This window comes from Salvelinus sp. IW2-2015, linkage group LG25 (assembly GCF_002910315.2).
Source record: "Salvelinus sp. IW2-2015 linkage group LG25, ASM291031v2, whole genome shotgun sequence".
NCBI classification, from domain to species: domain Eukaryota; kingdom Metazoa; phylum Chordata; class Actinopteri; order Salmoniformes; family Salmonidae; genus Salvelinus; species Salvelinus sp. IW2-2015.
Genome location: NC_036865.1, coordinates 10,867,740 through 10,881,199, shown reverse-complemented (window position 1 = coordinate 10,881,199; position 13,460 = coordinate 10,867,740). Strand labels below are relative to the sequence as shown.

General features: G+C 39.2%; 1 protein-coding gene across 1 annotated transcript in view; it reads left to right on the top strand.

The window, feature by feature from the left end:
• The window catches only part of LOC111951857 (collagen alpha-1(XIII) chain), a 60,716-nt gene extending 47,561 nt beyond the window's left edge, over window positions 1-13,155 (top strand). Inside the window, exons 38-40 of the mRNA XM_023970119.2 lie at window positions 789-875; window positions 6,853-6,891; window positions 9,025-13,155. Coding sequence (XP_023825887.2) covers window positions 789-875; window positions 6,853-6,891; window positions 9,025-9,054 — 156 coding nt within the window. The 3' untranslated portion in view covers window positions 9,055-13,155. The remainder of the gene's footprint in view (window positions 1-788; window positions 876-6,852; window positions 6,892-9,024) is intronic.
• The last annotated feature ends 305 nt before the right edge of the window (window positions 13,156-13,460 follow it).

Genomic DNA, 13,460 nt, shown 5'->3' with positions numbered 1-13,460 from the left:
TGGTTGGAAATATGATACAATAAGTACTAGCCTCTGAATTTATTGCCTCTCATGGAGGCACGATCCAATAGATCAACCTAATATAGGCTGTAGGTGCATAATGTAACAATTCCGCGTGTAAATACTGTAGCCCTTCACGTCCATTATATAACTGCAACTTCAGCAGTAAAGGAATGCCATTTCTTGAGAGAAAAATATTTGCTTTTGAAGATACTGTAAGTGGCTTGTTTACTTGTAGCCAGCTAGTAGCCAGTCCAGCCACCTTTAGTGTACACAAACAACAGCATACTTTTGCATGTATGGCTCATGAATGTTATGTTGTGTTAGGTAGGGCTAGTGATACCCTTGTAATATCCTGTAGTAGTTGATGAATCAAAATAAGATTTTGTTCTTAACTGACTTGCCTAGTTAAATAAAGGTAAAATAAATATATATATTTTTTAATGAATCAATGAAGTGTTTCTATCCCTGCAACAAGTCTGTGAAGGTTATCTCAGGCACTAAAGGAACCCGCTCACCAATAGCATTGGCCTGTATCCCTACTCCCTAACTTCCTCCACTTACTTTCCCCACCACTACATTCTTAAACTTCAGTACTCTTCTTCGTAAACRCAAAAAAGCACCTCATCCTTACTTTTATGGTCTTCAATTATCTGTAAAATGTCTAAATTCCTTATGTAAGAATACAAACTTCATGATTTCAAAAAGCAAACATATTTGCTTACTGTGTGGGCGAGCCAGCTAGGAGGAACTAAAGCCTGTCTCTTGTAATGCACTGTTGTTTGCAGGGAGAGAGAGGCAAGAAAGGCAACAGGGGAACTAAAGGGGATAAGGGGGACCAAGGAGCACCCGGATTAGATGCCCCCTGTCCATTGGTATGTCCTGCGTTCAATGTGCAAGCCAGGTGGCAAAAAGAAGGAGCGACCCTCAGAATACCACATAAACTGCACTGACAATCAGGAGTCTCTGTGTTCTGATCCTGACTTCCTTTTGCCTCTTAACTGACTCTAATAGACCCTAAAGTGGTTTTGGTCCAAGCGTCTACTACAGTATTAGTCCAGAGATACAAACTGCAGTCGTGATAATGATTTGGTATTCATTGAATGACTGGATGATAATTGGTTAAGAATGAATAATCACCCCAGGACCAGCGACCATGAACCATCTGAGGGGGTTTTCTATTCAAGGGTGAGACTAACAGAAACATGGCCCACTTACTCCAGTGAGTCTGTTCCTGTCAGTCCCAGGCCGCCTGCATGTTTAGGTGTGTCTGTAGCTACAYCCTTCGGTCTGCGAACGGAGCAGCAGCAGGTCCTCTCATCGGGCCGGGCAGGGTATAATGCTGCTAAAGGAGGGGCAATGTGCAGATGTTTACAAGGTTGATTTCACAAACAGGGTTTCCGAGGCTTTAAAGGAGAAAAGGGTGAACCGGGCCTACCTGGCCTGGACGGGCTGGATGCCCCTTGTCCTGTGGTATGCTTCCTCTCTCCCTTCCCTATCCAGCATGCCTTGGCTTTTCTAACCACCCCTTAACAATTCCATACATTTTCTTATTCACTTTACTTTAGGCATAAGTAATAGCTAATATAATAGGGCTGCCTGAGCATTACATTGAACTAACACAATAGTACCGTTAGTTATGTAAAAATATTTTTACAAATAAAGGCTGTTTTACGGGTTGCTGACCAATTCTGCTATTTTGTGMMMGMMTTTTTTGCGCTGATCTTAACTTTTTTTGTACACAATGTTTCCACCATCGTCTCCTATGACCGAAAAAAGCTTCTGGACATCAGAACCGTTAACCTGGATTTAGATGAAGATTTCTACTTCAACGAGTCGGCAGGACATACTGCTGACCCCGGACCAGGCCCTAATCCCCGACACCTGGAAGAGAAAGAGACGGCGATATAGAGGCCGACGTGTGGGCAACCTAATGAAACTACGACGGCGAGTAAATAAACCTCTGTTCTATTGGCGAATGTACAATCACTGGACAAACTGGACATGCTCCATTCGAGACTATCCTATCAACAAGACCTGAAGAACTGGAATATCCTATGCTCCTCTGAAATTTGGCTGAACAAGGACATGGATAATACACATCTAGCTGGCTTTTCTATGCATCGGCAGGACAGAACAGCTGTTGCTTTGTTGACGACAGCTGAAGCTCGATCTCTAATATTAAGGAAATCTCGAGATTCTGCTCGCATGAATTAGAATACCTCATGATAAACCTTAGCCTTTATTATTKACCAAGATATTTTTAATCTACATTTTCCATAGCTGTCTATTTACCACCAGAAACCGATGCTGGCACTAAGACCGCACTCAACGAGCTGTATGGTGCCTTAAGCAAACAATAAAATGCTCATCCAGAGGTGGCGCTCCTAGTGGCTGTGATTTTAATGCAGGAATACTGAAATCTGTCGTACATAATTTCTACCAGCAAGTCACCTTTGCAACTACAGGGTGAAAAAACTTTTGATCACCTTTACTCCACACACTTAGATGCATACAAAGCTCTCCCTCACCCCCCATTTGGCAAATCTGATCATAACTCTATCCTCCTTCGTGCTTACAAGCAAAAACTCAAACAGGAAGTACCAGTGATGCACTAAATACGGAAGTGGTCAGATGAAGGGGATGCTAAGCTACAAGACTGTTTCTCTAGCATAGACTGGAATATGTTCCGGGATTCATTCATATGCATTCAGGAGTTTACAACATCAGTCACCGGCTTCATTAATAAGTGCATCGACGACATCGTCCCTACAGTGACCATATGTACATATCCCAACCAGAAGCCATGGATTACAGGCAACATCCGTACTGAGCTAAAGGTTAGAGCTGCCGCTTTCAAGGTGCGGGACACTAACCCGGACGCTTATAAGAAATCCCACTACGCCCTCCGACGAACCATCAAAAGGGCATAGCATCAATGCAGGACTAAGATCAATCCTACACATAGGCTCTGGCGCTTGTTCGAATGTGGCAAGGCTTGCAAACTATCACGGATTACAAAGGGAAATCTAGCCGTGAGCTGCCCAGTGATGCCAACCTACAATAGGAGCTAGACGGACCAGCTGGCAAGTGTCTTCACTGACATTTTCCCTTCTTCCTGACTCAGTCTGTAATGCCTTCATGTTTCAAGCAGACCACCATAGTCCCTGTGCCCAAGAACGCCAAGGTAACCTGTCTAAATGACTATCGCCCCGTAGCACTCTTATCTATAGCCATGAACTGATTTGAAAGGTTGGTCATGGCTCACATCAACACCCAGACACCTTGGACCCACTCCAATTCACGTACTGCCCCAACAGATCAACAGATGACACAATCTCTATTGCACTCCACACTGCCCTTTCCCACTTGCACAAATGAAAAACACCTACATGAGAATGCTGTTCATTGACTACAGCTCAGTGTTCAACACCATAGAGCCCTCAAAGCTCATCACCACGGTAAGGACCCTGGGACTGAACACCTCCATCTGCAACCGGATCCTGGACTTCCTGACAAGACGCCCCCAAGTGGTGAGGGTAGGCAACAACACATCCGCCAAGCTGACCCTTAACACGGGGGCCCCTCAGGGGTGCGTGCTTAGTCCCGTCCTGTACTCTCTGTTCACTCACGACTGCGTGGCGTGCACTACTCCAACACCATTAAGTTTGCCGACGATGGTGGTAGGCCTGATCACCAATGACGATGAGACAGCCTATAGCTGGGGTGGGCAATTCCAGTCCTCAGGGCCCTGATTGGTGTCACAGTTTTGCCCTAGCACCAGCTAACACACCTGACTCCAATAATAACCCAATTATGATCTTCAGTTTAGAATGCAATTCGATTCATCTGCTGTGTTTGCTAGGGATGGAGAAAAAGTGTGACACCAATCAGGCCCCCGAGGATTGAAGTTGCCCACCCCTGGCCTATAGGGACGACGTCAGAGAGTGTGGTGGAAACGGAGAGCTGAGCACGCCCCATTCACATCGACAGGGCTGTAATGGAGTGGGTTGAGAGCTTCAAGTTCCTCGTTGTCCACATCACTAAGGATCTATTATGGTCCAAAAACAAAAGAGGGCACGACAATGCTTCTTCCTCCTTAGGACTCTGAAAAGAGTTGGTATGGGTCCTCAGATCGTCAAAAAGTTATACAGCTGCACCATTGAGAGCTTCTTGACTGGCTGCATCACCGCTTGGTATGGCAACTGCTTGGCATCCTACCGCAAGGCGCTACAGAAGGTAGTGCGTAAGGCCCAGTACATCACTGGGGCTGAGCTCCCTGACATCCAGGACCTCTATACCAGGCGTTGTTAGAGGAAGGCCCTAAAAAAAGTCTGGAACCAACCCTGGTAGAACCCTGAACAGCCTCTACCCCCAAGACATAATAGTTAACATTGACCCTTTTTGCACTAACTTTTTTGATTTTTCACATACTCAAACAAAGCCAGCCACGTAGCGGAGACTATTGCCATGCTCCCGGTCAACCTAAACACCTTCTTCATTACTTCGAGGAAAACCCAGTACCGCCACCGACTGTGAGCTGTCTTCTCCGTGGCCGACGTTATAGCAAGACATTTAAGCATGTTAACCCTCACAAGGCTGCCTGCCCAGACGGCATCCCAAGTCGTATCCTCAGAGTATGTTCAGACCAGCTGGCTGGAGGGTTTATGGACATATTAAATCTCTCCCTATCCCAGTCTGTTGTCCCCACTTGCTTCAAGATTTTCACCATTGTTCCTGTACCAAAGAAAACGAAGATAACTGAACTAAATGGCTATCGCCCCGTAGCACTCACTTCTGTCATCATGAAATGCTTTGAGAGGATAGTTATTGACCAAATACTTATTTTCCACCATAATTTGCAAATAAATTCATAAAAATCCTACAATGTGATTTTCTGGATTTTATTTCTCATTTTGTCTGTCATAGTTGAAGTGTACCTATGATGAAAATTACAGGCCTCTCATCTTTTTAAGTGGGAGAACTTTCACAATTGGTGGCTGACTAAATACTTTTTTGCCCCACTGTATATACTGTATTCTAGTCAAGGCTCATCCTATATAACTACTGCTGTACACACCTTTTATATTCATATACTGTCCATACTGTCTATACACAGCATCATATGCATATTTATATTCCGGACTCTGACTTTGCTCGTTCTGATATTTCTTTATTCCTTTCTTTTAATGTGTAGGATTTGTGTGTATTGTTTTGTATTGTTAGGTATTAGTGCACTGTTGGAGCTAGAAACATAAGCATTTCACTGCACCTGCAATAACATCTGCAAAATATGTGTACACGACCAATAAAATTAAATGTCATTTGATTATGATTTGCTGCTACTAATAATGTTTACTATCTGCCACTTTATTCGTAGTTATATGTACATATCTACCTCAATTACCTCATACCACTCACTGCACATCGACTCGATACAGGTATACTGTATATAATTACGTGTTTTACTTTCCTTTATTTCTCTATTTTCTTTCTCTATATTGTTGGGAAGGGCCTGTAATTAAGCATTTCACTGTTAGTCCACATCTGTTGTTTACGAAACATGTGACAAATATTTGATTTGATTTGAGAAGAGCAATGTCTTTATTTACAGAGTAGGCATGCACACACTTGAAGCTGTTGATCAAGCTATTCACTACGAATGTACTACTGTTTAGATAAACTAAACTAATAAACTAACTAACTATTTATTTGCTGAGAATTGTATTTTTTTGCACCTACAGTAATTAGTGGTGTGCAAAATAATCTATTTTCTTGTTCATAATAACCCAGGACCCATTAAGTGACTTTACATTTTTTTTTTTTTTTCAAAGACTCTTGAAAGTTAATAGCCTTACTTTTCTTATTTGTATCCCTGTCTCCTCTACTACCACTCGCATGGCACCTTTACCCCCCACCTTACCCTTTACCATTTTGGACAACAGAACTATATTGAGAAAGATTCTCTTGGGGAGAAAAACAGGGCCTCCTCAATGATTTCAGTTTAACCCTGTTTTGTTTATGTATTGAAAAAAGAGGTTGAAGGTTTGATTCATTCATAGAAGATGCCAGATGAAAGAAAATAACAGCCCGGTGGCTGTGTTTTAACCCTATTTCTAAAAGTTTGAATGAATTCAGACGATGGAGTCATATTTGTACAAATACACATCTACTACTGTACCACTAGTTGTTTGGCTGGTTGTTGATGCTTTTTAACACAATATGCATAGTACATTGCATAAATATTATACACACACATTTATTCAACAGTAAATTGCATTGTGTTTTGTGTACATGTTTGCGTGTTTGCATGGTTATACTGTACAGAAAGTCACATTCTACAGTTTTAGCAGTTTGAGTAACACTTTATAATAAGTTAGTCTGTGTCAGAACAACTTAAACGGATAGTTCACACAAATTACCAAATGACACATTGGTTTCCTTAACCTGTAAGCTGTCTATGGAGAAGGTATGACAGCAATCCATGCGTTGGTTTAGTTTCCCTGGCACTTCCCACATGCTAACGTTTTAGCATTTGTGGCACAAATCTCATTCAAGTCATGGGACCAATATTATCATTTTCCACGCATCTTATCCAAATCCTCCGAAAGTATCTAAAATGGATTGTGAAACTCAACAAAGTCACTTATAGATTTTGAATATGATGTGTGAAAAATGTTAACATCGGTCCCATGACTTAAGGGAGATTTGTGAGGGAAACTAAACCAAAGCATGGATTGCTGTCATACTTTGTCTATAAAATGTAATTTTGTAATTTGGGTGAACTATCCCTTTCATGTAAAGCATTACCTCAGAGTGATTATGACTCACTCCCTCTCTTTCTTTCCTTAGGGGGATGATGGCTTACCAGTATCAGGGTGTTGGAATAAAGTAAGTGAAAGAGTTGATATCCTGCTGTGAATGTACACTATCTGCATCTTGGGCTGATTAAGTGCTTGGTAGCTCTGCCTTTTTAATTATCTCCGTGCCAGTATAACCAACAACATCATCTGTCATTACTTCATTAATACTGTAGAAAAGTGCTTAGTTGTATTCATGTTCATTGTATCCTCAATGAACATTGCATGAACTAATGTGTGTTTTTTTTTGCCTTCTCTTTGCAGTAACGATAACTTCGGGGTGGCATGTGTGATTGTACATAGAATATTTATTTTTGTACTTTTTATGTGCTCTCTTATACTGATGAGAAAAAAAAGAAAATCAMAAAAATATGCCAGGTTCTTTGTACAGAGTGTTTATTTGTATTATTTGTTATAATGTTTATGTATTGGATTTAATAGCTATGCATTATGTCAACATGTTTGGATAAGGAAGAAATTATAATGTGGCTACATATGCATGATATTTGTGCATAATGTGAACAGATATTGCCTATTAACTTATTGTATCCTGTTGTTTTGTTTTGTTGTGACCATGCTGCACTGAGTTGTGGGGCTGGAAAGATGAAGTGTTGGCTTTTTAAAATATCTTAGTTGAACCCTCTTTGTAGAGATCAAAATGATGAAAACCTACAGCCCCGCAAATGTTCCTGTCTAAATATGTACACAAGTCACGTCATGGTGACAGAGAGGACTGTATTTAGTCTGCACTGTACAGTATAGCCATTTGAATCACGAGTGCACAGATGCCCATGGTTCTCAACACATCCTCTTTTAACCGTTTAGGGTTCTGATATCATAAACCCATAACGTATCCTGAATATCCAGCATGCCACACAAGCACATTTTGTCATTGTCTCTAAAAGGGAAACATTTTATCTCATGAAGGGGTTTCAACTGAGATGGCCTGACCATTTGAAGCTTTAGTTGTTTCCCCCTAGGCAAAACAGCAATTTTGAAACAGAGAACAAATACTTAGCATTTGCTGCTCTTTCACTGGCTGAGTAGTTTCACAGCCAGAATGACCAACCATTCTAAGCTACAGTATAGCTTCACGTATAACCTGGCCTCAGTTTCTCCAAGTCATCTGTAAATATATATTTTTTGAACCAACTCTAAGGGGCCACCTCATCCTGCTTTTTGACTATCAGGCTCTATTTAACCGTAGTTGTTTGCCTTTTTTGTTAGAACTTTATCAAGTTGATACAAACCCATGTAACAAGCTTTCTCTTGGATGACTGAAATATTGCTGCTGACCCTTAAGGCATCCTGCTGCAACAGCCACATTGCCTCTACGCCCAGTGTAACGCATCCATTTATTTATTTGAAGAAAGCTATTAATGGACAATGAAGATCTTGTTAAGAAATACCAGACTAGTTATTTGCAGCTGTACTTTAAGACCTACGTCGCCCTTGCTAACTGTGTTTATGAATCAGTATTGAAGAGATGGATGAAGGGGACTGGAGTAGAGTTGGTCCATTGCCACTGCTCGTTGTAAAAAAAAAAGCTCTGTTTGTGTTCTGATCTGCCTGGAAATGTATAGCTAGATTAAGAGATCACCACCTTTAATAAAGTCTTCATCAGGTTCTTATACCTCATGCTAACGTGTGCCATGTTCCCCTGCCTTGCTCTTCTTGTTATAGGTTCAACCCAAAGTTCATGAGAAATCATTGAGAATCTGTTCAAATTGACATTTAAATGTTTGTTGACCTTATATGTTCAAAATGACAATCAGAAATAAACCTATTTTTTTTTATAGTACATACAGTACAGTTGTGTGCTTTAAAAATAACATATAGCTTTTTTATGTCATCACTTTGCATTGAAGACCATGCAGAGTTTGGGATCTGGGGATGCATTTTATGAGTGTTGTATCATGCTAATGTTTAATTTCACATGAATTGTGTTAAGTGTGCATTGAAGTCTGTTATTTCCATTGCTCTGCTATGGTTTGTAGTGACCTGAATGTGTGTGTGTGCCAAAAAGCATGAATTGTGCTGTTTGAGGTGAGTTCTTTGAACTGGCATATACAATAAATTACACAGGAATGGTAAAAAGCATATACTATAGATTGCTAGTATGGAAAGAGTTATCCCTTGACACAAACCTCTTTTTCTTTGAAAGGGTCAAAATCCTTTCCAACTGGCCAAGTAGTGGAGGTTCAAGAGATCTGCTCAACAACGTTTTGCTGAAAGCTGCAGAATGGAAACTTGAAGGCATTTGGAGATATCGTTGAGTTTTGACCCCACCTGGGGTAGTCATTTTACTCACAGATTTTCCAGCCGGCTGAACACAGAGCCAGTAACATTGGGGGGGCTCCAGTCGCAGCAGTGAGCAGACTGACTTCAATACGGATTTCAACATTTCAACAAAAGGATTTCAGTTTCCTTTGCAGTTCTTTGCTGAAGGCTCCTCGGGTTGGACTAGCCATCAAAGCCACAAAGCGATAGAGACGCTTTTCTTTGAGATATATGCTTTTCTTTGAGATATATATCTTTATTCACTATGTGAAAGTGAGACATTCACTTTTTATAGTGTACAATTTCCTGTGTTTTATTTGACACCAACAACTGTGATTCAAGAATTCAGAGCAGCTCGCAGAACAGACAGATGTAATCTCGCCGTGTTCATGTGTTTCCAAGACAAACCAAAAAACAAAGGGAAATGCTTTTGATGATTCCTGATATCAAACTCACTGCCTTCTCTAATATCCTGGGTGTTGCAGGCACATAACATACTGTTTATGTAGCTATGTGGCCTGACCTGTGCCCAAGGAAGAACTTTATTACCAGCATTTTGTTGGTATACATTTATACATGTCTAATAGACGTATATTACATTTATTCACATTCTTGTACCGAGATGTAAAACTCACCATATATCAATGCTGTAAGAGTAAGTATTGTACAGTAGGAGAGGGTTCACACACTTTTTTAAAGCGCTCACTCCATGTTCTTGTATATATATTATATTGATGTGACATGGGAGCCTCTCATTTTATCCCAAAATGTTTTTACTCAACATAGATACTCTATCGTTTTAGACTGTCTTAGATAATACATGTCTGGAGTCATACTGACAGCTTTTAATGCGTATTTAAGCAATAAGGCCCGATGAGGTGTGGTATATGACCAATATACCATGGCTAAGGACTGTTCTCACGCACGACGCAACACGGAGCGCCTGGACACAGCCCTTAGCTGTGGTATATTGGCCATATACCACAAACCCCCTAGGTGCCTTATTGCTATTATAAAATGGTTACCAATGTCATTAGAGCAGTGAAAATACATGTTTTGTCATGGTATACGGTCTGATATACCACAGCTTTCAGCCAATCAGCTTTCAAACCACCCAGTTTATAATCTGGAATAACCTGATTCATATCAGTTTGTAAGAGCCAGAGTACCATAATCTCTTTACCCTAAAATAAGATTCATGAGGAATGCCACACTAAATGCAAGTCATCATGAATCAAATTGGGCAGCTAATTTCAGCAGGAATCATTTCAACACCTTTATCCTGTCTGTATGAATCGGTGGGCTTTAGTGTAACTGTTTGTCACCCTTGAAGTATGATATTAACCATAAAGAAGGCAGATTTTTATTGTGGGCAAATATTTATGTCAAATTCTGACATTAAACAGCTCCTCTAAACATGTTGTGTCATGAAAAATTCTGCTTTCATACTGATGAAAGAAAAACCCAGTTTTTGAAGGTCTTTTATTTAGGATTGTGTGACGTGTCATGGCTGGAGGCACAAGACCAGTTTTGAAGCTATTGGACAGCTGGTAACGGATGTTTAGAACCATTTTAAATCGAATGAATTGCTTATTTAGGTCGCCTATGATATTTTGACCTCGTGAAACTCATTTTGATTTGAGCAGTTGGGGTAAAGGTATTTTATTATTTTCTCTTCCAAAAATGAATTTTTTTCACAATTTCCTTGCATTCTTGTGTGAAAACGAAGTCTGAAGACTGAACTGACAATATGTCCATCTTGTCAACGACTATGATATCTTGTGCCTTTTATTATGTTTAACACAACAGAAGCATTCCTTATGTCATATTGACAACTGTCTTCTAACCCTCCTCACACCTCGAATCAAAATGCACATACAATAATAATTTGAATATTCAAAGTGGTGAATACAACACGATACTTTGCTAGAGTCCATATTCATATCCAAATTGTGTATTGCAAACCAGGGTCAGTTATTGTAGTTGTTCTTTAGATTTGATAAAGGCCACATTGACCTAGGCAGGCAGTGAGGGTGGACGATTGAGACCACTCTAGCATTACTGACACGAATTGGTAACAGAAATGGAGTCTAAAGGCAAAAGGATCTAACCATTTCAGATAACATTCTGATTATAATTTTTTTATAGTTAATTTATCTGAATGGTTTCTCTTCACCCAATTGTTTGGAATGTTTGCCTGAGAACTAGGCTTACTCTGCCCCTGTTGATTCTGAATTTGAATGAACATGTAATTACACATGAACAGCTCCTATAACATGACCTTTATTTAAAAGTGGATCAAGTCAAGTGCTGTTACTGTATTAAAGTAATTACTGTAAATGCAAATGAATGTAAAATGTTGCCTTATTGTTTTCTTTAACAAAGGTTCCAAACAAGCAGCCTTCCTCCCAAGGATGTAGATCATTCTGTATACATGTTTATTTAGAGGAGCACTTTCGTGCAATGACACATAATAGATGTGTAATTAGGCCATTTGAAGGTTTTCATTTGATTGTAAGATTATTTGGTTCACCTCAAATCTTTCAAACAAGAGAGTCCATCGTCCCCAGGAAATGTGTCACATTACCGCCCACAGTCCTTTATTAAGCTGAATACTCCTATGAAGATAGTAGCTATATTCAAAGAATCATTCATTCTTTTGTAACAATATATTCAAAACACTATTCACCTTAGTTCATTTACTGTAGGGTCATCTTTGAACGTTTGTGTGAATTTCATTTCTGCTTTTTCTCACTGATATTTTGCACAATGGCAGTACTCTTTAGTTTTACAATATCTTCTCTGGACATTATTATTACATGTTTGCATTATATTTCTTGGTATACATTTCCCAATTGACTTTGTCTTCATCTTTTACTGTATTTATATATTAAGTGTACTCTTCATGTAATTATGCATACTTCAAATATAACTATTTAACACATGATATCTTAGAACATGTCACTCATGAAAAACACTTATTAACTGATGATAGGTCATGTGAAGTTATTTCTGGACCTGAGCACAAAATGTGGTCCTTTGTGAATATTTGTGTTTCTACTGAAAAACACTTCACAAAAACCCTTCAATTAAGTCTTCAATTCATTCTTGATTTTAGTCAAAGCCAATTTACAGTTAATGCCTTCTCATGTGAAGAGTACACAGATTTGTTTGAGGAATGGTGTTGTATCCACTGTAAAGTTATTTGATTCATCACTTTAGTCGACATTACAGATATGTTTATGCCAGTCTTTGATCAATGCATTCTGTTTTGTATTAAGTGGATGTATCAATTTTTGATGTCATCACCATTATGTGTATTTAAAGCAGTTTAGGAGAGAGATAGTTAAGGACATAGAAACCATTTTAGAAGACTGTTATATAGTACTGCGTTATAGTTAACCTGCCGTTGACATTCATTTAGTTTTTTCTTAACTATCTACTATGTAGTGTGCTAGGTAGAAATCCAGATGTATTATATTATAAAACCAGTTTGTGTGATAATCAGTTTCAGTAGCTAACTGAGAACGGATATGAGGGCATTTATTTCAATGCATTTGATGTAAAAACCATCTGCATGCTGATATTTTTGTTTGTAAGCGTTATTTACTATTTGACAGCAACAGTGACATTTTACAAACTTATGTTCTGTTTCAGCAAAATACTTTGGGAATTTATTTGATATGCCATTTCTGCACAAAATGAGGAATTATGTCAGTTAAGTGACCTTTTATAATTTCCTCTGCTGTTACAGACTCTTGAAAATGAATGAAATGTAACATTTGAACATTGAATTGAGGTGTCAACATTTTGTTTCTTGAGAGTCAATGTGAGTCGTCAGTAAAAAAAAAATGTAATACAGAGTTGAGTATGCTGTCAAAGGTGCTGTTTCTTTCTTCCAGAAACGGTTTTTATAAACCATAAATGGCAGCTTTCGTCACTGATTGCCAATCATTATTTCACTGTTCAATACATTTTGAGAACATTGTCAATAATAAAAAAATAAAAAAGTGAATTGTTATCATTTTAACCCTTGTCCCTTGTTGCTAGAGGCATCTCTCAATTAAACCTTGTGGAAATAATCTCCAGTAGCCAGACTTTATATGGTATAGAGCATCCATTCTGATAAACCTGGTCAAAGGTAGGCTAATCAGCTGAGTTTTGAGAGAGGTAATCAAGACATTCGCCTATATTTAAACTTACAGTATCAATGCAAAGTGCGAATATGGCCAGTATTTAATAACTGTTTCTACGTTGATAAACACCATGCAACCACCAGGGGTAGCCACCAGGAGTAGCCAAATTCAAAACAGATGTTCG